General features: G+C 40.3%; 1 protein-coding gene across 6 annotated transcripts in view; it reads left to right on the top strand.

Annotated features, from left to right (window-relative positions):
• OSBPL8 (oxysterol binding protein like 8) overlaps positions 1-27,870 on the top strand; it is a 101,468-nt gene that overhangs the window by 18,774 nt on the left and 54,824 nt on the right. For 2 of the 6 annotated variants that reach the window (XM_075495801.1, XM_075495808.1), the window contains exons 2-4: positions 13,403-13,508; positions 18,888-18,924; positions 23,971-24,108. In XM_075495801.1, the coding sequence (XP_075351916.1) occupies positions 13,467-13,508; positions 18,888-18,924; positions 23,971-24,108 (217 nt within the window). In that variant the 5' untranslated portion in view covers positions 13,403-13,466. Of the gene's footprint in view, positions 1-13,402; positions 13,509-18,887; positions 18,925-23,970; positions 24,109-27,870 lie in introns of those variants that run through there. The other 4 variants (XM_075495825.1, XM_075495852.1, XM_075495818.1 and 1 more) reach the window with 3 other exon arrangements.

The following is a 27,870-nucleotide window of genomic DNA, read 5'->3' as shown; positions in this document are numbered from 1 at the left end:
CATCATGAAGCATGGAAATTAGCGTTTCATTCTTTTCCTAAATGCTAGACTTTGAAATACATGCGTAAGCTGCCTTCGAGGGAATAAAATGTGTAACATGATACTTAGAGGTGTAGTTAACTGCTGTGGCAGAGATACAGGCTATTGAATTGCTTTATGCTAATATTATCTTGGTAGTTAAGCTAGTGTTATCTTGGTATTGTGTGTGATTTTAAATGTGAAAGTAAACTATAAAATGCTATTAAACTGATAACTCTTGTCAGTTTTGGTGACAATATTGGAATGAGGTAATGCTGTGAAGGGAAGGACGTAGTTTTTCTCTTTTTAAAAAACAAATACATTCTCTCTTGGAAGTATTCTTTCCCTTATTTATTGTAAAAACACCAACTGAATTTGCTGGAGCTCACAAGTGTTGCATCCTTCCTTCCAGGCGTTTGTGTCTATCTTCTGTCTGTCTCTGGGCTCCCAAACTGTGCGATGTCTCTTGCAACCTGCACCTTGCCATTCTGACTTCCCTTAACTAGCTGAGTATTAAGGGGGTGGATAGAGGATGGTGGGGAAGCAGGATTCAAAACTTCATATCTCACAGTCCTATGGGATTGCACAGCTGAGAGAATAGCATTCACTTTAAATCCCATGCTCAAGCTATCTGATGGCCCTGTTAACCCATTTTATGGGAAAGAGAATGCCTAGTGCTTGAGTAGACTGGGTGGAAGGGCAGGAGGAGGTGCCTTGTCCATTCAGTATCTGTTTGGCCCTGAACAGAATAATTCTTTGTTCAGGATGCTAGGGTTTTTTCTGTCTTTTTCTTCTCTTCCAAGAACTTCCAAGGAAGTGTCAAGACTTTGTTTTCCTGGCTTTGCTGTATGAAGTGACCTTGCAACACTCCCTGATTGTCAAGGAACAGAACCCTATTATCCCAACTATGACACGTACTTTCTTTTCTGCTTGAATGAATTTAGTATCTTCAATATTGGTCCCTGAAGCAGAATGTTAAATGTACCCTGATAATGTGTGGTTCTTGCTAGAACAAATATGTTTAACTCCTGTGCTTGAGGGCTGCCTTTGAGCTGTGAAAGGCTTGGCTTCTATTTTCAGCTCTGGCAAAAATTTTTTTTTATGTAAGTTGCTTGTTTATTGTTGCAAATAGCATGAGCAGTTGCCTAAGTTAGATTAGGCAGCGATGTTGAGCTGATTTCTGAGGGCTATGAATTGCAGGTAAGTTGTCACTTGATTACGCATGTATCTCTTCCATAGCTGCTTGTGGCAGGCTGGGTGCTTCTTATCGCCCCAAGAAATGTCATGGGGGAGCATGTAATTTGATGAATAGAAATGGGTGGGGAAACGAGGTCTAGTGCTAGGTCACTTGCCAAGTCTGCAATGCGACAATATTTTACAGTTCCTGTGGATCAGGTTATATTGTTTAAATGCTATTGGTTCATCCTGTTAAACTGAAAGCTATGTGAGATTCTTGCAGCAGTTCCAAATCAAGGATGATCAGCAGTTATTCAGTAGCTTCAGAAAGACAAGCTTGGACGTTTGGTGCTAAAAGCACCGGTCCTTGGTAGGCCTGTACAAAGGCTATTTGAAATATTTGTTCGTGACTTTAAAAACCCCCACAAAACAACAACAGTAATGAAAAAACACCCACAAAAAAAAACACTTCCCCCTCCAATACCCTGCCAAAAAATCCCAAACCAAAACCAACCCCTCCCCCCCCCAAAAAAAAACCCACAAAACTATGAAAGATCCTAAATTGCAAACACATAGAATAGCACTGATACCTAAAAACCCCAGAAGTTAGGTTCATCAGCTCATTTTAATTAGGCAAGCTAAAGTGAAAAAAACCCTAAACTTGGCATAAACACTGGAAATCTAAATTAGACTTTCTAAATCTTTTTAATAAACCATGATGTGTAAGCCAGATACTATTGCTGCCTCTTTGAACCTGCTGCTACTTTAACTTAGAATTTCTAGGGTTTTTCCTATTGTAGCAGGCTTCTCTGACCTTTTGTTCTTAAATTCTCATGCAGATATCCTGTATCTTGAAATTGTGGAAACTACTTCTAGCAGTAGCCAAAAGAAATCTAAATGAAGGACATCTCTTATGTCATCAACTCTATTTTAATATCAAGAAGAGACACTGCTGCCAAGATAAGAAAACTAAATTGTATGTGAGAATAAACATTAGGTTCCTGTTTGAAATATCCACCATGTTTAATCCTGCAGAAAGTCCATTTCAGAGAAACCTCTCAAACACGATATAACTGTATTGCAGCTAAGCATAGCTCGACTAAGACTTGTTTGTCTGTGTTAAGTCGTCTTTCATGCTTTTAATCTTAGAACTTGTATTGATTTTTCTATTTTATGTATCTCAGGTTAGAGTAGAAGTTAGGATTGTAGTTATTCTCTTAGCTGAGCCCCTGTAAAGTGTGTTCATGGTTCTTAGTAGCAGGACCCAGAGAGGTAATCTCAGTTCTTTGGTGAAACTAAGCCATTGGGGTATAGAAAAGTGATTCTGTACTGGGAGGTCTTTGGGAGCTTTGGATGAGGAAAGATGGTCTGTTTTATTCACTTGACATTAATGCTATTCCTCAGCAGTGCTTGCTAACGGAAAAACTATTACTGCTGTTAGACCTTTGGAAGCCTGTAGTCCAGTGTTATTTCTAAATAAATGCAGTTAAATGGCATCACGCTCAGAATTTGAATCATTGTATTCTTCTTGGGCGGGTCTTGATGAGTCACCTAAGTCATATTTTGAGATTGTTTTTTTTCAGTGCGCAGAACCAACTGCCCCTCCTCCCCTTTATGAAACTTAGAGTGTCCTTTCAACAGGTATAAACATTTAAAAGAGCTTTTAAGGTGTATTTCACCTCTTTAAAATGAGTTAGCTATCCTTTTCAGTTCTGAGAAGCAGCCAAATGTGCAGTGCAAAGGAAAGATTAAAAACCTAGTAGAATTGCGCTTGGAAAATTGGTCCTTTGCACCGACTCAGTTTTGGAGGTATACTACCTGTTTTATGAATTTGGTTTTCTTCTTTTTGCTGTAGATAGGCATTAAGATGATTCTCTTCTCCTTCAACTCTCTGTTTATTCAACAGTAACTGTTTATATTGCTTTGAACTTGAGAACCCTAGTCACATTTGGATCAAATTGAACGTATGTAGCATACAGATAGGAAACAAAAGGATAGTTTGTATTCGAGGGAGCTTAGTCAAACACTGACAGTTACTGGTTGAGTTAAGAGATACAGCAAGAAAAGTAAAGGTCGGTATCTGCTTTGGTTACCTATTGTAATTTCTGGGAAGGCTGTACTGGAACCTCATGTAATACTGAAAATCAGATACTGTAGGTCAGTTGTAGTCACCTCCTTACACATTTCTGCTCTTTTGAAGGTGTGTGGGTTTTGGGGTTTTTGGGGGGTTGGTTTTTGAGTATGGTCTGTCCTGCATATTCTGAGCTTTGACCTTTACAACTGGGTGATTCAGAGAGTACGTATAGCCGTGAATATGGTATTAATTTGAATTTGCTTTAGTTGCTTTGGATTTGTGTCTATTGTCAAGGAATGTACTCAGAAAGATTTGATCACTTTTGGGGAGGACAGTCATCCTATTCTTCCAGGTGTCTCAAACTCCTACAAAGATGAGGGAGAGACTGTAGGTGAGAAAAGGGAGTGGCTCTCCTTAAGCAGAGGATTGTGTAGTCTTTTGGACGCAGTCTTGGAAAAATGTTCTTGTCCATTCCCCAGCAATAGAGACTTTTTAAACATAAATGGTATTGTAACATAAGTAATATGTGTTCTAATGCCTGCGAGTTGCTTGGTGTTCATATTGAAACTGCAAATTGTTTGTAAACTCTTATAAGCAAAATGTTTTACAGTACTGTCTGACCAGATAAATATTCTGAAATTGTGACAAACTGGAATCTTGCTGGTTTGCTTAAGTCAGCTCAGAGAGAAGCAATATAGGAAATCAGCTGCAATAGCTTTTGATGTGGCAATGAACTGTCTGCGTGATGGTGCCTATATGTCCAAGCAAAGTCACTGCAGCTTCTGAGATTCAGAAACTTTACAGTAGTTTAAGCTAACTTTTAACTTTATTTGCAATAGGTAAAGAGCACTCATTTAGTCACATATAGTTCATCTGGCAGTTGGTAATTCATTGATTGCAATAGTATGATTGTCTCAGAGTCTCAGAGTAAGTCTTAAGTCTCAGAGTAGCTCTCTGAAACTCTATTCCTCATGAAGTCGATTGTATTCTTGACCTGCACATGCGACTTAAAATATTTCTGTATCTATGATTGCATTATAACCAAAATGTTTAGAGGGTTTCATCACTGAAGGTAGTATTCTGCATCATTTGAAGTATTATTCTGCATCATTTGAAGTATTAAAGTAGACTTCCAGCATCCCCTTATTGAGGCTTTTTCAGCACGATGAATTAGTTCTTATATGCTTAAAGTGTTTTTCATATGCTTGAAATAGTAAGTGTCCTTTTTTTTTTTCCCCTTGACTTTGTATTTGACAGTAATGTCTGTCAAGGGGAAAAGAGAAAAATGTTCCTTTTAGGAAAAGCAAGGTTGGATTTTGTTTTGGAAAGTTCCATGTAGAGGAAATCCAGATCTGTCTCGTGTCTCAGGATGGCAACTGATTCCACTTTGGTATCAGAAACGGAAGGACTTGTTCTGCCACCTATCCATCTTGTGTGTGGAAACATCTTTGCTGACTTATCTTCCTTTTTCATTTCAAAAAAACCTTTAACAGCAGCATTGTTTTTCCTTTTGCCTTGGCTTGACTCCCTTCATTTCCTGCAGTAGTTTCCAGTTGGTGTTGGGTGAGTCTGTAGCTGTAGACATAATCCATGCTTGGACAGGATGTTATGGTTGGAACAGAGGTGGGTTAAGAGGTGGCCCTCAGCTGCTCTTTACCACTGCTGTGCCAGACCTGCAAGCAGAAAGGCAGGTGCAAAGTCCCATGGCCTAGCTCAGTTTAAATGATCTGTGTTTTGAGAGTGTCTGTTTAAAATAATTTGCAATAGTGCCTGTCCCTCTGACGGAAGAGGGTTAGGGAGCACCTGCACAGACAGGCCTGGGGGGAGGTCTGAAAGGCAGCAGCTGCAGTGGGGCAGGCGGCAGGGACCAGGTGTGGAGGACTAGTAATCTCTTAACCCCTTTCAGCTGTGTCTAGAAGAGCGGGTCACACTGCAGCTTCATACGGCTGCCAACATGAGAGATGAGAAACCCCAGGGAGTACCAGCTGGCCTCTCATCACAGTGCAGAACAATTTTTTACTCTGAGATATTAATAGGAGCATCTTGGCTTCTAATGCAAACCTCTAGATGAACGTGAGTTGACTAGATAGATGGGGGTGTGTGTGAGGCTATCAGTAGTACCTTTACCGTTGTGAAAGAAAACTTCTAACACTGTTAGAAGAAAGGCAGGATTCCCTGACTTAAAATGATTACGTTTGTCATGTTGCTTTCTTGAACCTTTTTTAGTTTGTCGTCTTTGGGCAGGAAAAACACAAGGCCCAAAAAGCAAATGTGCCTTTGTGCCTTGGGTGGAGTTCTGAGATGAAAACAGTTTGCAGTGTGTCTAACCATGTAGTCTGCCTGCATCTTATTTTTTTCTTCAAAGGCTGTTGTTGACCAATCTAACCTTGTTTAAACAATACTAGTATTGATAGAAGTATATCCGCTGTAAGGTCGGTTTGGTATCCACTTGATTATTTTGCTGGCTGGTACTGCACCATCTTGAAATGTAAAAATAAAATGCTAGATTTGGCTATGTAAGTTTTGATTGGATCTTATTTTCCTACATCATCACAACAAAGCAGAACAAATCTTTTGAATATTTTATGAAGCTTCGTAGGTGCTCTCTGGTTCAAGCTTAGTAAATGGAAAGAATTTAATGATTTAATGCCTCTCTTGTTCTTATCCTCAAAAGTTAGACAGAGATAAAACTGGCCCTAGATACAGGCCCTAGATGAAACTGACCTGTAGAGGCAGAGTGGGTAATGGTCTAGGTAACCAGACACCCTTATGTGAAGCAATAACCATTTTTAGTATTGAGACCTACAGTTCCTTTGGATTGTGGGAGCAGTCTTGCAAAACATGCATCATGAAGACTGGGACACGTTGGGGAGCTTTGAAGTGCATTTTAACGGCCAGAGGGCTCCAGAACACTTGGGACTTGAGCTTTGAGAGGACGCTGGGTTCTAGTACCTGGAGGTGACTCTTACCACCTCTTCTGTACTCCTTCATTTTTATCAGGACAAGTTTACCTGTGGGACACCTGTTTAAGGTAGTAATTTATTTAAGTTGCAGTGGCTGTTCAGAAGTTTTCTATACTTTTCTTGGCATTCACTGCCATCTGTCACTCAAAAGATAGCTGAGGTATCTGAACTATGCTTCTGCTTTCCACATTTTTTATAGATGAGAGATGTTTTTAAGCACTTCAACTTCCCTGGTTTTTGTCCCGTTCCCCCCCCCCTTCTGAAAACAGTAATACGGAAACAGAGGAAACAGCTTTCTTTGCACATGGACTGTTTATTCCGGAAATGAGAAGGCAGGTGATGAAACTCAGGGTGGAAGGAAGCGTTTCATAAGGGTGTATTTGGTGGCTGATAGCATTAAGTGATCACAGTATACCTGGGGGATATACATGAGGCAGTTGTTGAGTCTGGTGTGGTTATACCTGTAGCAGACCTTTGAGCATTCAAACATTGCAGTTCAGAGTTAATGTAACCATGCAGTTAGTCATCTACAACTTCCCCTGTGTTATTACTGGTTTTGTGAAGCTCTCCTATTTGGCCTGACTTCACAGCAGAAGGAATTGAACCTAGAGATTTACTCAGCTCTCAAATTTCTCTTCCAGAATTGCAGAATAAAACCTCTTCCTAGTTATTCCAGGTTCTTATTAGTGTGTGTAAGATGCTTAGTTTGAAAGTTGAGAAAAATTTGTGATTTCTTTGTTTATCAGATCTTTTGCTGAATCTTTTGACCCCGTTGGCCCCACTCCATTTTTACCAGTAATTCAGCTTCAGTTCCTGCTTTCTCAGAACGGGTCTCAAGAAACACGAGGTCCTTGGCATGCAGTGACATCGTGTCACGTGTAGGAGCTGGCCTGATCTATAGCTTGTTGATGAAGTGTACTTGGTGTGTGGACTCGGGAACCGAGAGAGACGATCTGTGGCCTCATACTACAACCAGGGGGACCAGGGGGCTGTACTTCCTCTGGTGTACTGGATCCAAGGAGCCTTGAAAGTAAGACATCTGCCTCTATTACCTTCTGTGCTATTGCTGCTCCCCCGCTCCATGGAGCAAAGTGAAAGTGCCTTCACCCTGTCACATGACTGCTGAATGACGCTTAGATTATTTCAGAGCCTTGGTTTGATCACCCTAGTTAGATTTAGGATGTAGATTTCCTTTAATCTCTTAAGAGCTAACAGGGATAGGATCAGTTTTAACTTTTATGAGACTTGTTCTTTTTTTTTTTTTTTTTACACTTAGATACTGTTCTCAAGAGTATTACCTTAAACTTCCTTATGGACTTTACTGAACTGAATGAACTGATAACCACACCTGAGAACTGCTTACCTAGGGGTCACCTGGTGATCCTGATAGGCAGCAAGTTGAACATGAGCCAGCAATGTGCCCTTGCTACAAAGAAGGTGAATGGTATCCTTGGATACATTAGACAAAGCATTGCCAGCAGGTTGAGGGAGGTGATCCTTCCCCTCTACTCAGCACTGGTAAGGCCATACCTTGACTGCTGGGTCCAGTTCTGGGCTCCTCAGTACAAGACAGACATGGACATACTGGAGAGAGTCCAGTGAAGGGCCATGAAGATGATCAAGGGGCTGGATCCTCTCTTACATGAGGAAAGGCTGAGGGACCTGGGGCTGTTCAGCTTGGAGAAGAGAAGGCTCAGGGGGATCTCATCAATGCGTATAAATACCTGAAGGGAGGGTGCAAGGAAGATGGCTCCAGGCTCTTTCCAGTGGTGCCCAGTGACAGGACCAGAGGCAATGGGCACAAACTGAAACACAGGAGGTTCCCTCTGAACATCAGGAAACACTCTTTTACTGTGAGGGTGAGCGAGTATTGTGCAGGTTGCCCAGGGAAGTTGTGGAGTCTTCATCCTTGGAGATATTAAAAAGCCACCTAGATGCCCTACTGCAAAAGGGGCGGTTGGACAAGATGACCTCCAGAGGTCCCTTTGTACCTCAACCATTCTGTGATCCCCTGTGGAATAGCATTTCTCTGGTACTGTTATGACTCTGCTTACCAGCAAAGACCTAGGTGAATTTTTACCCTTCTTGATGCCAATATAAACAGCTAGGTTTCCTTTCTCCTGGTGTGCCTTGCCCATGTTCGTTGCCACATTGATCTCAGAAGTCAATGTATTATGCCTGTGTCATCTTAAAGAAATATACAATATGCTCTTTATCTGATAACCATCTTGGGCAATTTAAGTGCATTAACTTATTTTAGGCCTTAAGGAAAGAAGACAGCCATCCAGCAGAGCTTAGCAGGTCAGTTCTGGAGGTCAGAGAGAATGTTTCCCCTTTGGAAAGGCCGGATCAGCATGTAGTAGCCATTTCACCATGCAGTTGGTGCAGCACTGCAACCGAGTGAGGTTTAAACTCTCTATTATTCCTGGAATAAGTTACATATTTGGTTAGGAGCCTTTCTTATGCTGGAGGAAAAATGGCTTGTCTTTCCTAATAACCCCTTTATTCAGTTAAATGAACATATCGCTACAATAAACACTGATATAAGCTGGTTAACATATGGAATTTATAAGTCAATACAGAACACCGCCAAATCCACTTGTCTGTAAAGTGTGAATAAAGGTGTGGTGCCACAGAGACTTCTGACACAGCCAAGGCATCTGGCTTCTGCTGCTTTTGCTCTGTGACCTGTGCAACTCTACCTCAGAGGGTATCATGTAACATTATAGAATCATTTAGATTGGAAAAGACCTTTAGGATCATCAAGTCCAACCGTAAACCTGGCACTGCCAAGTCCACCACTAAATCACGTCCCTAAGCACCACATCTACACGTCTTTTAAATACCTCCAGGGATGGTGACTCAACCACTTCCCTGGGCAGCCTGTTCCAATGCTTGACAACCTTTTTGGTGAAGAAATGTTTCCTAATATCCAATCTAAGCCTCCCCTGGCACAACTTGAGGCTGTTTCCTGTCATCCTATCACTTGTTACCTGGGAGAAGAGACCGACCCCCACCTCTCTACAACCTCCTTTCACGTAGTTGTAGAGAGCAATAAGGTCTCCCCTCAGCCTCCTTTTCTCCAGGCTAAACAACCCCAGTTCCCTCAGCCGCCCCTCATCAGACTTCTGCTCCAGACCCTTCACCAGCTTCGTTGCCCTTCTCTGCACACGCTCCAGCACCTCAATGTCTCTCTTGCAGTGAGGGGCCCAAAACTGAACACAGTATTCGAGGTGTGGCCTCACCAGTGCCGAGTACAGGGGTACGATCACTCCCCTAGTCCTGCTGGCCACCCTACTTCTGATACAAGCCAGGATGCTATTGGCCTTCTTGGCCACCTGGGCACACTGCTGCCTCATACTCAGGAAGCTGTCAACCAACACTCCCAGGTCCTTTTCCGCTGGGCAGCTTTCCAGCCACTCTTCCCCAAGCCTGTAGCGTTGCATGGGGTTGTTGTGACCCAAGTACAGGACCCGAGGCATACTCTTACAGCTTTTCAGATTATTATTTTTTTTTTTTTAAAGGGTGGGAGTTAGGAAGAGGGAGGGAGTCACAGAAGATATTTGAGTATGCATATGTATAGATAGTTAGATAAAATCCTGTTCACACAGAGTAGTAGCTTTCATTGATGTATGTTGTCCTTTGCTTCTATCAGAGACCCAAGCAGGGTTTTCCTATCCTTAAGGTGCAGCTAGCTGAAAGCCACACTGTTACAAAAACTACCAATGGCTGATGCAATCTGCTAAAATAAATTAAGATGAAGTACAGATGTTAACAGGACAGGTTGTTGATCATGTGATAAATAGGATGCATCTCCCTTCCACTTTAAATATATGCTTCTGAGCTGATCACCCTAGATCCTCTTCATAGTTCGAGAGAAATAGCTTATTTTGTGGCATGATTTGTCCGATTGTTACAGCTGCTTTAAAATGAGCAATATGTTTCGAAGTGCCAGTTTGTATCCCTTGTCTATAAAAGAAACATAGGTGATTGGCTGGGATGCCATCATCTAATTCTTTTCAAATAATTTCAGTTTGCGTTCTGAACATTTTTCAGTGCCCTTCTGAACATTTAAGCTCTTAAGAGTTGTGATTGTGAAGTAGGAACATCTGTTAGTTAAAGCCCCAAGCCAACCAACCAGGCAGACAATCAAATTGCAAACAGTTGTGAATGTGGAGAGAGCAGCAAAGGCATGTTGTAAATGTCCCCCAAAAGCTAAGAAGATGATGATTTAAATTTGGGGTAGTGTCTTCAAATCTAACAGTTGGGTCAGCTGAAGTAGAAAAGAGCTCACTTACTTGTGGAAGCACCCCTCATAATATCCTGGCTGCATTTACAAATAAATAAATACATTCCCCTTCCCTGCATTGATTGGAAGCTTGTTTCAAAGCCTTGGGGCTCGGATGGTTGGAAGCATTCTGTAATTTTCAAAATAAACCTGTTCTCCAAGTTCATACTTATTTGCCTTTTTAGCAATATCGTTTTGCTGAGAGATCCTTTTTCCCTCCTTGGTATTTATTTTGGCATATTTCAGAAGCAATATTGTTCACTTTCAGCCTTCATTTTTGCCAAGAAAAATAAGCCAAGCTGGCTATCTGCTTGTAAGCTAAACAATGTGGGGGAAGGTAGTCCTTAACCATTTCTGCACCTCCTTTCCTCTGCACATCTGTTCAAACATGAGCAGGCAGAATTTTCTCCCTCCCTCTCCCAGGTAACTTCTCCACAGTCTTTGGGACCCTGGTGGATTATGAGTTTCCTGGGGACCATGGGAGACCATGCTGCTAAGAATTAGACAGTAGGTACCTGTCCGATGATACTACTCTTGAGACGGAGATAAGGAAGGATGTAGGCTGCGGTCATGTGAACAAGCAGAGGAGCAGAATACACCAGGAGTGTTGACAATAAAAGTTACAAGTTAAAAAATGTCTGTTAAAAATAGAGATGGGTTTAAAACTGTTTTAGGGTCAATATTCCTGTGTCAGGAAGGATCTGTTTATTTGGATAACTGAGTACAGTTGCAAGTTTGTATAACTAAAAAAGCTGACTAACTGCTTTAAATATCAGTGTATACATCTGTTTGCAATGCTACTCATTTTTCATCCTGTTTAAGAGCGTTTAGTGTTTCCATAAATTGAATATGTATGCAGCCTGGTGTTGCTGAATTGCCTGCTAATAATAGAACCTAAAATGGGTGTGGGGGGTAGAAATGGCAAGGGGCAACCTCCAAGAGACATTACCCAGTTCTGCATCCCCGCACTGGTGTATGGAAGGTGTGTGTTGCAGTGCCTGCCGCCCCGGGAAACAGAGCTTCTGGGGTGAATTCCTCTTTCTGTGGTAATGCCATCTTTCATTTTATTAATGCAAATCAGTCACTTGTAGCCATCTCCCTTCAGATGTCTACTGTTTTGAATTTACATGAAAACATCTAGCCATATGTTTCCCAGTTACCTGCCACCTCGGTAATTACTCAGGTACTTGAGTAAGATCCTCGTCAGTTCTTTGAACTGAGTCATAGGGAACTATAAAATTTGCAGTTTCTTTAGCACACAGTCTTTTTGTTAAACTTTTTATTAACGCTTCCTTTTGTGTTTTAGTGGCATATGTTATGGTAACTAGTGTGTTAATACTGTATGTTCTTCCTAAGGGATTTTTAATTCTAATGTGCTCTACATAATACAAGAACAAAAAATATGATAATAAAAACATTGAAAGCTGTTGAACAAATGGTTGTTCTTTATAGTGAGATTTGTTTTCATGAGTGTGTATTTCCTGAGGCAGGCTTTGAACCGCAGGATCTCCTTGTGTGCTCTGCCGGTCCTCACCTTGCCCTTCTCCTGTCCTCCTGCACCCAGATGCTCCTCAGGCTCCCTGGAGGGGCTGCATTGTCTCCTCCCACCTCATCCCCCTCACCCCTATGTCCTCAGTTAATCTGTTTCTGCTAAAGCTTGAGCTGAAGCCATAGCTTGATGTATACCCTCAGCGCAATATGTTAACACTGTAGCTTAAAAAAAAAGTCACCATTTCCATGTTACCCCTGCTCTTGCACAAGTGTTGGTTTAGCAATCTGGCTTGTAATTTAGCTGCTTCCTGCCCCTTCACCCCACCCAAGACAAAAAAGAAAGAAAAAAAAATGTCCTTGGGCTAATTCTCTGATCAAACACTTGCTCAGGCTGGAGGGAAGGGCAGTGTGATCATGGCTTCGTGGAGGGTGGGACTGCAGGGTTTTCTCGCTGCGGGATGCTGGCTTTACTGTTTTGAACAGGCCAGCCTTCAGCCGTCGTGTCCACTTGTGTCTTGCTGGTGAGAGCCTTGGAGAGAGAAGCAGAGCAGTGGGCTGTAGGTGGGCATCTCTGCAGGCATCCCATCCTGATCTGCTTCCCTCCTCAAATCCAGGAAATGAATGCACAGTTAAGGCATGGTTTTTGCCACCAAGCTTTGCTTGATTTCCAGACTGTTTTCTTGTCTCACCCGTGACTTCAAATTTGGTGTGAATACTAAGGTTTATTGTAGCTTTCATTCTCTAGCAAAAAAAGTAAATAGGAAATGTCTAGGGAATGAGGCATTGCTTTCTGGCTGTTTGTGGTGACCACCAGCTGAGTGTCCACTCTGCCACAGAGGGTGCTGGCTTGCACAAATGATTTAATTGCTGTGTCTCTGTTCCACAAAGCAAAACATGTCTATTCCTGGAGTTATGCTGGGAAGCCCTAAACTCTGCTCCAGAACAGCCTTTACGTACCCAAACAGCTTGTGTGTGCGTGCCTGCAGGGCAGGGTGGGAGTGGTGTGCTGCTGGGACTCTGGAACAAGGGGAAATACAGGGCAAAACCTGTGGGTTTCTTTCTTTCTTTCTTTTTCTTTCTTTTTCTTTTTTTTTTGGCTTGTGTTCTTCTAGCATAACTCTTCCTTATTTGATGCAAGCATGGTTAAAAGTAAATGCTTGCCTCTGTGAGTAGCTTTTGTTTTGGCCATTTTATTTGAAACTATCCTCTCCCTTCAATCCTAGAAAGTTGGTTTTTATGGGTAATGTGCATGTTTTGCAAGGAACCATAATATACACAGTTTACAATAGGAGACTATTTACCCTCTTAAAACGTAGAGGAGAGAGAGTCTGGCTGTCTAAGGGATTTCAGCCATTGGAAGTTAATTATTATATTTTTCTTTTCCCCCTCCAGGATCTCGAGTAGCAGCATGGAAGAACTCTAACTGACAGAGAGACAGACAGCACGCCCTTTCAGCATGGAGACCCTTCCGCTTGATGGGGAACTTGATAGAAATTCAGTGAGTAACTTAAATGTGGCTTCATGTAATCAGATGAATGTGAAGATGCTTTTGCAGGGAGAGGATTAAACGGCTTGAATCTGTTCTAGTTTGGTTTGAATTGATGCTTTTCTGGTGAATGCATTTGGAATATCATGTAGTATCACCCATCATTTGCTAGATTCTCATGGCAAGAGGGCTGGATGTCAAGAAACATTTGGTTCTTGGATTTGATCCTTGGTGTCTTGGAGTCCCAAAAGAAAAAGGTATTCCTCTCAGTCTTACTAATTGGTACTTTACTAGTTAGTGACTATGGACAAAAGAAAAAAAATAATGTATTTCTTGGTGGAATGAGGAGCAGAATGAAGGCAGGAGGAATGATAATTATGTTATCAGTGTCATTTCTGGTGGAAGAGCTGATAATCTTTGCTGATTATAAAATTTCTGAAGTAGTGAAAATACCAGCTGTTTCTTTCTAAGTACAATTTAAAAACAGGAAGGGCTAGTGGGTACTATGACACTTAATCATCATCATCAAGTTGAAATTATTTAAGAATTTAATTTTTCCACAAGCTGTGTCATATGGAAGCACTCTAATAGCTGAAGCAGGAAATGTTTTTTTGTTTCCAAAGCTGCTTTCTGATACAAAGCACTGCCTTCCAAAGGAAATAGGATATTTTTTCTGTAACTAAAGTGAAGCTCAAGTTTAAAACCTCATTAGTGACCAACTTTATTCGGGATGGTTCAGCTACTACATGGAGCTATTAATTTGATCAAGTGTTTTATTACTGTTTTTATCTTAAGTGATGAATTTGGAGACAAGGTATTTTGCAGTGCATTAAGAAAATCCTTGGCTTTTTTCTGTAATAAACACATTCATTGATTTGTTGCAGGGCCAGTGCATCTATATCTCAGGCGCAACATACTATAAGTATCATCTGTCACCTGTGCAATAGGATATATATTTTTTTAAAAATCCTGTCAATTCAATTGCTGTGCTCCTTGTTTCCTAAAATAAAAAAAAAAATTACCAGTTTACAAAAAACTTCAAAGTAACTTGAAATGTGCTAGTTTTCTTTTTGACATGCTTTCACAATAGCATGATTTTAAGAAGGTATCTTGAAATAAGGCTCTATATGTTTTACCAAGTCTGCTTCAGAGGAATGCTGAGTATAAGGATAGATTTGCCTTTCATCTTATGTGCTTAGGCACCTGAAGTGTCATCTCAGAATATTATTTTTTTTTAAATAATGATATACTGTGATTGGCTACTCTAAGCGTTTCTTACCAAAATATCGTTTAATGGGTAAATTGTCTATCTTAATTGCAGTTACATTGTGAAGTTTTGTGTATTGTACTACAGCTGTTAAAAACATTTTGGAAAGCTTATCTGGGAGCCTAATGTACTTGGTCTGGTGTACACCACAGTAAAAAATTGAAACTGACATATTAAAAAAAAAAAGCATATATTTTAAGAGAGATTGGACCTAGTAATTTTGAAGACCTTGAGTGTATACAAATCCTGACATTTCCCAGAATCTTAAATTTTTTGAAAGGTCATGTTTGACATTGTTCAGTATTCCAGACTTTTAGCAGCAACCTGATTTTTTTTTTAAATTCCACTTGTCTGATTAACATTCATGAAATACATGAGTTGTAAACATGCATGAGGAACACTGATCAACATTTCGCTACATGGTTTAAGTCATTTGGGGGGTTTCTAGGAGGTACCTGAAAAAGCCCTTTTTGGAGGTGTCAGCTTTCTAATGCGTTTTGGAGAAAAACAGAGGAGGAGATCACAGAACTTCATATTGTGGGCTTTTCTTTCCAGAATCAGTCTAGGGAGAAAAGTCTTACATGAAATGCTTTTCCTGTCTAATAATTAGGTTTATATACACTGTATCTGAAGACAAATTTTATGACAGCTTAGCAAACTATTTTTATAGTCGGCACCATTAAAGCAGTGCAAAATACTAGACACTTTGGTTTGAGTTCTTGTTTCAGAACAGTTTTTAGCTATTTTTCTGTAAAAATTAAAATAATTTAATTTAAACAAGCCTCACTGGCCCAGAACTCAGAACATTACATGGGAATGTTTGGTGTAAATGATGCTTTTTCTAAATTATTTTTTTAGAAAACTTTCTAGTTGGCTCTAATTTTTACCAAAACATGTATTTCATAAATATGTTGCCTTTAGTGTAACTTTTACAGTTAGTTCTTGCTATTTAAATACATCAGCAGACATAAAAGTACCTTTTTTCCTTGAAGCATAGGATAGAGGTCCTTTTTACTGATCAGCTTTGCAGGTTGGGTTTAGTGGTCCTGAATTTAAATGTAACATGATTAATCTTAGTGATTTACATATATTAGAGACTGCTTTCAGGAAAAGTCTGTCTTCAGCAGCGTCAAAACTCTAACTTGGCTTTAAAACGTGCATTTAAACTTTATTAAGAATTTAGCTGTAGATTTAGATTGTAAATCTAGGAAGTATTTTTAACAAATTTATCTTTTGTAGTGTGAGGTTCAGACATGCTAGCATGACATATGTTTTTGCTTTTCTTCAAAAGGAAAAAGATTTTGTTTTATAGAACAAGTGGGCAGATATAATTTTAGGCTTAGTAGCAGTTGTTGTAAGCTTTATTTCTGAGAAATGAATGTCTAAAAATAATACTTTTCTGAAGCACAGAGCTGCTTTTATATGAAAACAGAATTATGGCTGCTGTCTCATGTGGTGGTTTATATTGCTGGTTTTATTCCTTTAGTCTTAATCTAAAACTGTACTGGGAGGAGGGCTAGGTTTTGTATGTTTTAGTGGTAACATCTTTAAATGTGCCTCAGCAGAAGCTAAATCAATCATGTAGTGCGGAGAACCTCCCTTGTCAAAGGACTTGTTCTGTAATCAAAGTCATCAATTAAATAAATGTGAAAATAAGGGTAGGCTGTGTCTCTGGAAATAAGTGTGTGTTTCTCCTAATTTTGTATATTTAGAATGAAAATTGTGGGAGGTGATGGTCAGGAACGCCCTGAGGGCATTCTTTTCAGAGAAAACAGCGAAGTAGTAAAACTGTCATGTTTCGTTCCCTTAGGGGTTTGAATCCCCGATCTGCAGTGATATGAATTGCAGCTGATAGAGGTGCAATAGGCTATTGGAACATGAAGAGGTCTTTTTGGTCAAAATAGTCTCATTTCACTATCTGAACATCTTGCATCAGTATTGAGAAATATATATTCTGCAGGTTTTAGGTAAATACACAGGCCCAAATAGTTCTAATGAAGAGAGGGGGTTGACCAGCAACGGAGGCAGTTTGGTGTGTAAACAGAATGTCTATTGGAGAAGATCAGGGACAGAGTTAGACAGGCTTGTGTTTCAGCCTCTGGCGTGGGAGCTGTTTGTACCAGTTCATAGGATTAACCATGCAATGCTAAAATATTTACATAAAAAGTCCCTGCATCGTCTCGGGTGACGGGGTGCCCTGCTCTGTGGTGTCATGTTGTATGTTGGTCAAGGCTGCTTGAGAGGCAGGCAGTGAGACAGGACCTGCTGCGGTGCTTTTTCACTCTGTTTCTTCAACGTGTAAGTATGCACTGCGAGTGAACACGCTGAGTCTCAGAAACTTCTGATCCTATATGTCTGTTTACAATTATTTTTCCAGTTCTCTTCTTCTTGCTTTCCAACTTTTAGTGTGAAATAAAGCAGAGCAGTGCTGAATAGTGGTGTTCCCAGTCCTTCAGTCGGTTGCTGGATCTCTGTGCAGTTACTGCAGGCTCCTTTATCTTGCTGTCTTGTCAGTCGCTATTGTCTTGAATGTAAAACCAATGTAGGGTAAAGCAGTTCCAGTCCAAACATAAATTGTTTCCTAGTCTGCAGTATGTTACCTGTACATTAAAAAGAAACACTTTGCCTTGAAAACCGTTGAATTCTTGAATGCGTTTCATGTACTAGTACCTAAACCTGTCTGGTAAGTTCATGGGTCCCTTAGCAGTGTTTCACTCTTTGACCTAAATTTAGTCTCTGACAGGGATAGAAGGTTGTTTACCAAATGCACTTATAATTTATTTCAGTTTCTCTTGTTTAATCAAGTCTTTTTCCAGAAAGTGCAAAATCATGAAAGAAGGGTTCCCTCACCTTTCCAATGATGTGTACTGCAATCGTAGTATTCTCATTACAGTACTTTACATTTGCATGTTGCAGTGTCAATTTAACACCCCTAGGCAGCTGTGAGGGATAAAAGTCCGCGTTTTGAGATCAGGAGTGTAAGACAAGACTTCTGCTTGCTAAGATTTTTATTTTTCTTTTTTACATTTCCTACTGTTTAGTCCTGATAACAGAGAGGCAAGATTGGATCTTCTTTAAAGCAGGGCAAGGATTTCTCTCCTATATGGAGCAGAAGTTTTTTGTTTGGGAGATAGAAGATACAGCATGTTTGGATTTATTTTATTTTTAAGGAGGAAATGTTCATACTGATCAGTTGGCTTGTTTTCGCCTGCTTTTCTGTTATTCATGGGTTTCAAAGGTAGTAAATCCTTTAAGACATAGGGGGAACTTACCTTACATCTGTACACGGCTGAGCACAGTGGGATCTTAGCCCCAGTTGTGGCCTTAGGTAGCAATGAATTTATAAAAGATTCCAGACCAAATGTCAGAAAGGAGTACAAACTATTACTACATAATTACTCTCTTGTAGTGCCTATATTTGAGGCATTCAGTGGGACAGAGATAATTTTTTTATACAACTCGATTCTTTGGAAATGCTTTAGTGTAAAATGTCCTCTTAAATTTAAAACTGCACTGCTTGTCTTGCATCCAAAGCAATTTCAAATGTTACCTGTGTTTGTAGATGAACTGAATCTATGGCTTCTAAGTTCGTGTTTGTGTGCAAAAGCAGTTAGGCTTGGATCTGGCATTAGTGGATGCTTGCACATTACTGATCGCTTAAAAGTTTTTGTCTTTCCAAAACACCTGTCTGAAAGTGGAGCAGTTTTGGAAACAAATTTTGTGTTATTTCAGAGCTTTGGTCTTCTGAAAACATTCCAGCTAAAAATTTCTTAAAATATATTGTGTATCAAGTCATATGAGCACTAAATTGCTGATGGAGAGGTTCCACTCAGAATTAGCAGTTGGGGCAGTTGCTGTTTACTAACCATATACAATGATGGCTTCTAATAATGGCTTCTCTATAAGCATATTTGTCAGTTTTGTTGCTTCAACTTTTCAGAACTGCTAAGTCTCTTGAGGTGTTGCCTTTGGTATTGAGGTGCATGTTGTATTTTAGTTATGAACTAACACTGTTTTCATTGTCCTCCTTCTTTCCCGCTGCTGCTGCTTTTGTGCACTTGCTTCTTCCTGGCCTGGATTTTTTTGTTTGCTGTTCTTCATTCTTCAATTGTATGTGTACACAGCATCATGGTGATAACAGAGACTCTCATGGACTATCAAGTAAGTGACTCCCCTCTCCTACAGTATGTTTGCACATATGTTCATAGTATTTAGCATATATCTTTGCATATAGGCTGTTGGGCTAGGTTTTCTTCTGTAGTGTAATTGAGAAGGTGGAGTACAATGAAAAGTTGCTGTTGGAAAAGTATTTTACCTGGCATACTACTCATCTAAATGTTTCCCTACATTAACCTTTTTTTTTTTTAGTGGGAAAAGTTTATTCTTCACCTCTCTCAGTCATGGCTAGAAAAAAATAAATCTTTTAAATTACTTACCTGGAAGAGCAAAAGATATTTATCAGTTTGAAATGAAACCTTCAAATGTTATTGTAGTATTGATAACAAAGACATGGAAATAATGGTTCAGAAACAGTTTTATCTTGGAGCTTGTCTGTTTATAGTACTATACGTTTCACTTAATTTCAATAAATTTACATCTTCAGAAATGAACAGGTGTATATACTGTAATACTCAAATAAGGATTGGATCTGGTGTGGTGATAGGGAAAACTTCAGTGTGTGTATGTGTGTGTGTGAACGCAGCCAAAGACTTATTAGTGCCATTAGTTCATGGGCATTAGTGTGATTGTATGATTGGCAGAATAATTTTACCTGGGATTAAGAGTTTGCGTATGTGGGGAAGGGAAAGATGCAGGCACAAATTCTTTCTTTTTGGTGAGAAATCTGTGCAGAAGCCATGGTCTTAGCTGATATCGCTTAATATAGACATTCAAAAATAATGCAGAATTGAATTATAATAAACCTTTTCCTATATCTGATGTCCTTGTGCTATTTTCAAGAGTGTAGGCACTTTCACATGCTCATTGTGGAAACAGAAGAACTGGGAATCTTCCACTTCAGATATTTACTTTTTTTCATAGCTTTATCTGATGAAATAAATTGGCTGTAAGACCCCAATTTGTGTTTCTTCTGATGCATGAATCTTACTGACAAACTATATATTAGTAATTTGATGGCCAGTATAAGGAAATTGAACAAAGTATTTATTATCAACTCTAATAGTTTTGTTGGTATTGAAGAGTCCCCTCCAAAGAGTCGTGAGGAGATTTTGTTGTTTACTAAGTGATGTTTCTTCTCTAAAATAACCCTCTGCTCATCTTCAAGGAGATAGATGGTATGGGTTTAAACTCACTCAGGTGAAGGAGGGGATGAACGGAGATCTTCTTTCTCTTGGATGAGTGCTCTGAAGCCTGAGTGAAAGTCTAAAAATAAATCACCACTTTCACGCTTTTGAATGGAAGGAATAGTTGGCAATGCTAATGTATGTCTTGTCGGACACGTTGAGCATATGCCTACCAAATCTGTCTTTCAAGTTGCGGAGATGGCATGTGAAACCTAAGAAGAATTAGAATCATAGAATTGTTTGGGTTGGAAGGGACCTCTAAAGATCATCTAGTCCAACCTCCCTGCTCCCTCCCGCCCCCCAACCTGATCTAGCCCCCACTAGACCAGGTTGCTCAAAGCCCTGTCTAGCCTGACCTTGAACACTTCCAGGGGTGGAGCATCCACAACTTGTCTGGGCAACCTTTTCCAGTGTCTCACCACCCTCACTGTAAAAAATTCTTTCATATGTCCAATCTAAATCTATCCTCTTTCAGTTTAAAACCGTTGCCCCTTGTCCTGTCACTATAGGCCTTAGTAAAAAGTCTTTCTCCATCTTTCTTATAAACCCCCTTTATATATAGAAAGGCTGCAATAAGGTCTCCCTGGAGCCGCCTTTTCTCCAGGCTGAACAACCCCAACTCTCTCGCCTTTCTTCATAGCAGAGGTGTTCCAGCCCTCTGATCATTTCCATAGGTGAGGTGTTCCCCAGGAACATTTAAAAAAAAAAACAACAAACAACTTTTTAAAAAAAAAATCCCGTTTTGGTTGTCCTCACCAAAGTGCACTAGAAAGTGTGAGTGCTTTGAAGATTAGTCGGAAACTAAGTGTGGTTTTTCAGGTACACTGCAGGTACATGGGGACGCGTGAGTCCAAAACGGTAAGTTTCAGTTTGGTATTTTGGACAAATAAGAAAACATGTTTGACTAGGAACATCATTTATTCATTCTTGCTAAGTTTTATTTCACAAGTGAGCAAGGTCACTAGAGTAAATGACCATTGCTCTCTTTCATTATCACTGTTGGTTTTATTCTGTGAATGTAATGGTATTCCAGGATAAAATCATTCCATGCTTCAAAGGAGTTCAAAATTAGCTACAGGACTATCAGACATTGTCAGTAAATGGATGACTTAAGCATGTACCCTACATTTTTATAGCATTTATGAAATCAATCCATCAGAAGCCATAAACAGCAGCCAAGGAGCCTCTACAAATTGCTGCATTATGTATTAATATGTACTAATTAAATCTACTCTCTTAAAAAGATCTGCTTCCGAGTGGTAGATGTGTGATTTAATGGCATGTTGAAAACTCAGGTTTGTTACTAGCATAACTTTTCCCCCTGTCTCAAGCACTTTTTCCTTTGCATTGTAATAGCTTGCTTTGTTTCCATCTCCATCTTTTAAGGTTCCAGAGTTCCTGCCATAAGATGCTTAAGGCATATCTTTACAGAGCTTGTTAACTGCCTGAAGGTACTGCTGATTTTACAGTTGTGATTGCACAGGCACCTGTAAAAATCAGGTCATTAGTCAGTCTTTTAGAGAAAAAAGATGAAAGCCTCTTAGTAATCTTATTCACTATCCCCTGCTTGGAGCAACAGGTATGTTCTGCCTTGCCTTGTCTTCCCCCTCACCCCAAAGCAAACATCTGAGCATCAGGATGAGGCATTTTGAAGGCGGGGGACAACTTCTTCCTAGTGGCTGCTACAGTGTGGATAGACATTTATGTTCTTAACTGATTTATTTCCGTTTGTTTAGTACTTTTATAATGCTTTGTATAAAAAGGAGATTTAAAAGCTCTCCTGCTAATCATCCTTCAGCTATATAGATGGAATTTCTCAAAACCCCACTTGATTGAAGAAGTCCATCTTGAACCCCCAGGCCTGCAAAGTGCTTACCACAAGATATTCTATGTTATGTGATACATAAACTTTGTTTTGTAGGAAAGGAGCCTTTCTGATGCTGCTAGCAGTCTTTGCAGGACCCAGATTGAATCTGCAGACTAACGAAGGAGCATGAATTTCACAGTGAACTTGAAGCTCGTAACCCTGTGGGTGTTACTGAGTTAACATTACTGAGTTCAGTTCATGCTTTGGTAAAACTTTTGTGCAAAGCTTGCTTACGCTTCAAATTACTGGCCAGTACCACCTGAGAAATGGTCGTGTCTCGACAGCTTAAAAAAACTTTGACATTTCCAAAGCTTATAGCTTAAAAAAAAGCTAGCGGTGCTGCACGCTGCCTCTTTAGAAATGAGCCTTCTGCACAGGTCACTCGAGGAAGGGTTGTTAGTGCAATTCCTGCCGCAGAGTGGGTCTCCGACACGGCTGACGGCGTGGCAGGCGAGCTGCCCATCCATGGAGTGCCTACCCGCCCGTGGAGCCGGAGTGCAGCCCACAGTGGGGGGCTGTGAAATCCTGTTCCTCTGGAGCTAAATGGCCAGTGGCTCTTCGAGAACAGCTTTCAGCTAATTGCTGGAAAGTTGGTGCTACTTCAGCACACCTTAAACGTTTTTAAAACAAGTGAGTGTAGCTCATTCCCTTCGAAGGGGCCCATTTTGTGAAGTAGCTCCCTGTGAAGCAGCTGTTTTCTAGCCACCCTTTTATTTTTCAGTTCAGATACCGGACCTTTTGTGGTGCAGTCCCTTCCCAAGACTTCAGCAACTCCCCTGCTCCCCCCCTTTCCTTGTACTTGTAGCTGCAGGAAAATAACAAGCTGGTTTGGGGGTACTACAAGAAGAGCGAAGTCAGTCACTACTTTGAAGTATTGGCCTTCTGGCACTGACAGACTTGAACTCTGAACTGGTGAAATGAGCTCTTTGCCTCCCTTGTCCATCTCCTCACATATTTTTCCTGAGCAGCAGTCTGCATAGGGTATAGTTTGTCTGGAGCAGAACTTTAGATGGTTTATCTGATGTAGAAAAATAGTACAGGTAGGTATCCTGGCATCCTTGCATTCTTCATTCTGCCTTCTGTTTATGCTAGGCTTTGCTGAAAAAATGTTTCCGTTACTGTAATAATAGTAGAAATAAAGCTACAAGGAGGGCCTCTGTACTTTGCAGATTCCATCCAGAAAATGGAACTTGTTTACTTAGACTAGATCTTCTGCTGAACTTTTAAAACTGTTTGAGGAAAGCTTGGGAACTCTTAAAATGAGCTGCGTTGTAAATTCCAGTCTTTTAGGCAGGCTCTTCTTTAGTAAGCATCTTTTGTTTCCCCCTCTGATCTCTTTTTGTCAGTATATCTGCTTCCACAGGACAGATGCTACTGAGTCAGCCATTCTTCCACGAGATTAGAAAAGGTACAGTTTTGTTGTGTGCAGCTTAAGGAAATGTACAGACAGTATAAACAGGATGGCTGGCCAGGTGATCTTACAAATAGCTAGAAGACGTCAAACAAGTCTTTCAGACTGATAAGGTTCAAGAGAGTAACTCTTCTGCTTTAAACCTTTCCCTTGACAGTCTCTATACTTGATCTTTATTAATAAGACGTGTTTCTTGTGATGTACATACATACGTTCATCTTAGCGTTCTGAGATGGTGGCACAGCTTGATCTGGCAAGCCACTTCCTGGGTTGGCTGTGTTGTGCCTCGTTAAACCAAGAACTCTCACAAAAGTGGTGAAGAAAGCAGGATTTCAGAAGTTAAGTAACAGTTTGGTGCTGTACCTGTATTCCGTAGCAGCCTTTCTTACCTCCTCCTAGTTTTTGTTTTCATCTTCCGCCTCATCTCTTAGACCAGTCTTGTCAGCTGCTTTCTGCTGTCCCCTTCAAAGCAAATCTCTGGTTTGAAATCCTCGTCTTCTAGAATGAAAAAATTTGCAAGACAGTATTTGCAGTACCAGTTTCATAAATAGCAGTGCTAAGTTGTTAGTAGAAATCTATGCACAAGCACATAACATCATTGAATGAGCATCCATTTTGTATTTCAGCAGTGGTAACAAACAGCGATGAATCACAGCTTTTAACTCCAGGAACAATGAGCCAGCGCCAGGGGAAAGAAGCCTATTTTACTCCAACCAAAGAGTTACTCCAACCATCTCTCAGCCCAGGAACTGCCCACAGTCATGGTAAGACAAAGCTGTTTTTATGAAGGTTTTAAAGAACTTAAATGCTGATATTAATTATCTGTTCCAAATGATGGTTCAAAACCACTGCCTTTTACAATAAAGAGTTAAGGAAGAAAGCATATTGAAATATTATATGTAATTCTTTGTATCCTTATCATACATTATCCGTATCCCAGGGCTCAGTATCGGGGCCAGTTCTGTTTAATATCTTTATCAGTGGTCTGGACGAGGGGATTGAGTGCACCCTCAGTAAGTTTGCAGATGACACCAAGTTGTGCAGGAGTGTTGATCTGCTTGAGGGTAGGAAGGCTCTGCAAAGGGATCTGGACAGGCTGGATCCATGGGCTGAGGCCAGTTGTATGAGGTTCAACAAGGCTAAGTGTTGGGTCCTGCACTTGGGTCACAACAACCCCATGTAGCGCTACAGGCTTGGGGAAGAGTGGCTGGAAAGCTGCCCAGCAGAGAAGGACCTGGGGGTGTCAGTCGACAGCCGCCTGAATATGAGCCAGCAGTGTGCCCAGGTGGCCAAGAAGGCCAATAGCATCCTGGCTTGTATCAGAAGTAGGGTGGCCAGCAGGACTAGGGGAGTGATCGTGCCCCTGTACTCGGCACTGGTGAGGCCGCACCTCGAATACTGTGTTCAGCTTTGGGCCCCTTACTACCAGAAAGGCATTGAGGTGCTGGAGCGTGTCCAGAGAAGGGCAACGAAGCTGGTGAAGGGTCTAGAGCAGAAGTCTGATGAGGGGCGGCTGAGGGAACTGGGGTTGTTTAGCTTGGAGAAAAGGAGGCTCAGGAGAGACCTTATCACTCTCTTTAGGAGGTTGATTTCTTTCTTTCTTTCTTTCTGCCTGAAAGGAGGTTGTAGCCAGGTGCGTGTCAGTCTCTTCTCCCAAGCCACAAGCCATGGGATGAGAGGAAGTGGCCTTAAGTTGTACCAGGGGAGGTTTAGATTAGATATTAGGAAAAATTTCTTCACCAAAAGGATTGTAAAGCATTGGAACAGGCCCAGTGAAGTGGTTGACTCACCATCCCTGGAGGTATTTAAAAGGTGTGTAGATGTGGTGCTTAGGGACGTGGTTTAGTGGTGGACTTGGCAGTGCTAGGTTAACAGTTGGACTTGATGATTTTAAATGTCTTTTCCAACCTAAATAATTCTATGATTCTTATGTGTTAATCTGAAAGAGAGAAAAATGCATTACGTGGTTCACTAGTTTATTAAAGTATGCTATGATTTGTGGGGGAACAGTCCATGTGATGGTAAATCATTATCTCTGTGTAATCCTGTAACCGATGGTCACATTAATGTCTCAGGTATTTAAGTTGTGTCTTTATGCAGAAGTGTTATGATACACCACCTAAGCTTGGAACCTTTGTGTAAAGATCTTTTAACAATTACTTCTACTGAAAGATCCTTCTCTTCAGGAAAGGGAAAAAAAGTCTCAGCACTACTTTTTGCCAGCTTTCAAACAGTCCATCTGCCTTGCTAAACCTGTTGAAAATGAACTCTCAGTGGATCCATGTGAACTGATTGGATACAAAGTGAAACGCATCAGTGGACCTGACATGTTGATAGTCTGTTTAAAAAAACAGAAACAAAAAACAAGCCATAGTTTCTCTCCTTGTGCTTATTTGCATTTGAAACTGTTTGTGTTGTCCTGTTGCCTAGGATATCATTACACATGTTTGTTATGGTGTGTGGAGTCCTTAGTGAAAACTTCAAGATTTTTTTTATTAATATTCTCTCTCCTTTTACTCTTGGCTGCCATGCTAGTCATCTGTGCTTCCTTGAGTTCTTGCCACGAGTAGTGTTCCTGAGATTTTTTTTTTGGTGTGAGCTTCCCTAACTTCCATAGTTTGCTTTGACAAAGTAATAACATTAGTCCGTCAGAGTAATAAAGGCAGTTTTTCAGGTAACTTTGGATCATTTTTGTGTTTTCCCATTCAGTACTGTTCAGATGAAAAGAAAAAAACTTTGAAACCAAAGATAGTTGTAACCATGTTGAATCTGGTAGTCTTTTAGTGTATTTTAAGAATTATTATGGTAGTATTTTCAGTGCTACCCACAGCTAGCTCTGATATATTTTTTAAAAGCTGCTGTTGTCTCACTGGAACAGCACTTGATGTTCTCTGGTTTGTGTTGTGCTTAGTCTGGAATTATTTTCTGTAGAATATACATATATAACTTGTTTGTAATTTTTATTATGTTTAAAGAAATTTCTGGTTATTCTCTCTATGTACTGTGTTGTATCCTTTACTAGACAAATGTTGTAGTTATATAAGTGTATTTGAATACTGTAGCAAAGTGTTCCTTTTAATGTTGCTATTCCCACTAATTTATAAAGGCAAACTTGTGCTTTTTTAAGGGCTTTCACTCATAAGAAAGTCATTAAAACAGGCTTGAAAAGCACTAAGACTTGTTTGTGCTACATCAAAGTCCTTGCAGATATTAAGGCTTCTCTTATTCCCCCCCCCCGATTATTTCGGGGCTTATGTAAGAGATTTTAAGCTGGTTGAATGTATCTGTGCCTTTTTTAGCATCAGTCATCACTGACTTAGTCTTCCAGGAGCGCTTCTAGAAATGAGGCTGTAGTTTCATGAACCAATGAATTTGGCTTGCAGTCAGTTTCAGTAGTGAAAAGGTATGATGTGGGTAGGCTTCAGCAACCTTCAATTACTAACTTCTAGCTTATCTGCAACTCAGGAGGCGTAGGTTTGGTTTTTATGGAGGTGGTTGACCCACATGTAGAAGTTGAGTGGTTGTTCTGTGGTAGTTATTCCTACAGGGAAATTACAGTGCTGGTGAAAATATGAGCTTATTACAGAGGGGAAAAAGATATGCTGTGCAAGCCTGAAAAATAATGAAGTAGAACAGAGTTTAAAGTGATGGAGTACTTGAGGCTGACTATTGTAGCTGAAATCCAATTAACAAAGGTCTTCACAATGTACCTGTAGTATTGTATGATGAGTATATGCATAAATATAGGAAATGTTTAGATATATTATTTAAAGGCATTTACCTTGAACTAAATGGAGATACTTTTAGTCACTGGCACCTGAATGCATCCTTAGGAGATGGGTAATGTAAATAAAAATTCAAAAGTGTGCTCGGCACAGGATAAAAGAGAATTGAAACAGAAAAATGTATGATACAGTCTACAAAGAATTGATTAAATGTATATAAAGGGGAGCTGTGACATGGGTACTTGGCTTTTGCCGCTGGACAGTTGGATGTTGTTGGATGCTATTTGGCCACCATTACCTAAATTATGTTTCCTGCTACCTGAATAAAAGAGCCTGTGTGGCAAAGCCAGTGTTGTAAAGAGCTTGTGGTGAAAAATAAATGAGTTGGAAAGAAAAGAAACCTGTGAAGAGGCAGTCTTTGGATCACCCAGCACTTTGGTGTTAGTGGGGAAAACACCACCATGTGTGCCAGATTCTTTGGCTGACCAGCAGCAGTCCAGGGAGAGGCATGCTCAGTGACCATCACTTGGAAGGTCTACTGAAACAAGCTTAATTTGTGTCTTCTGCTTGTGTTTTAAGTAAGATCGTACTTACAAGTATTAGGAATATGATTAAAAGTAAATGAGAACTTGAGTCTTAATATGAGGGAGTGGAGGTAAGCATTTAACATCTGCTTGGGCCATTGGCTTCCTATTTGGGACCAAGGGTGAACAGTGTAACGTGTCATTGTGAAGTTGTAAGTGGTATGTATTTCATGATTTTAAGTGCTCCTGTGTATAAATACTGGATTTTAATTTATGT

This window comes from Mycteria americana, chromosome 1 (assembly GCF_035582795.1).
Source record: "Mycteria americana isolate JAX WOST 10 ecotype Jacksonville Zoo and Gardens chromosome 1, USCA_MyAme_1.0, whole genome shotgun sequence".
Classification (NCBI taxonomy): Eukaryota; Metazoa; Chordata; class Aves; order Ciconiiformes; family Ciconiidae; genus Mycteria; species Mycteria americana.
Note: the sequence above shows the minus strand (reverse complement) of the source record. Positions and strands in the feature narration are given on the sequence as shown.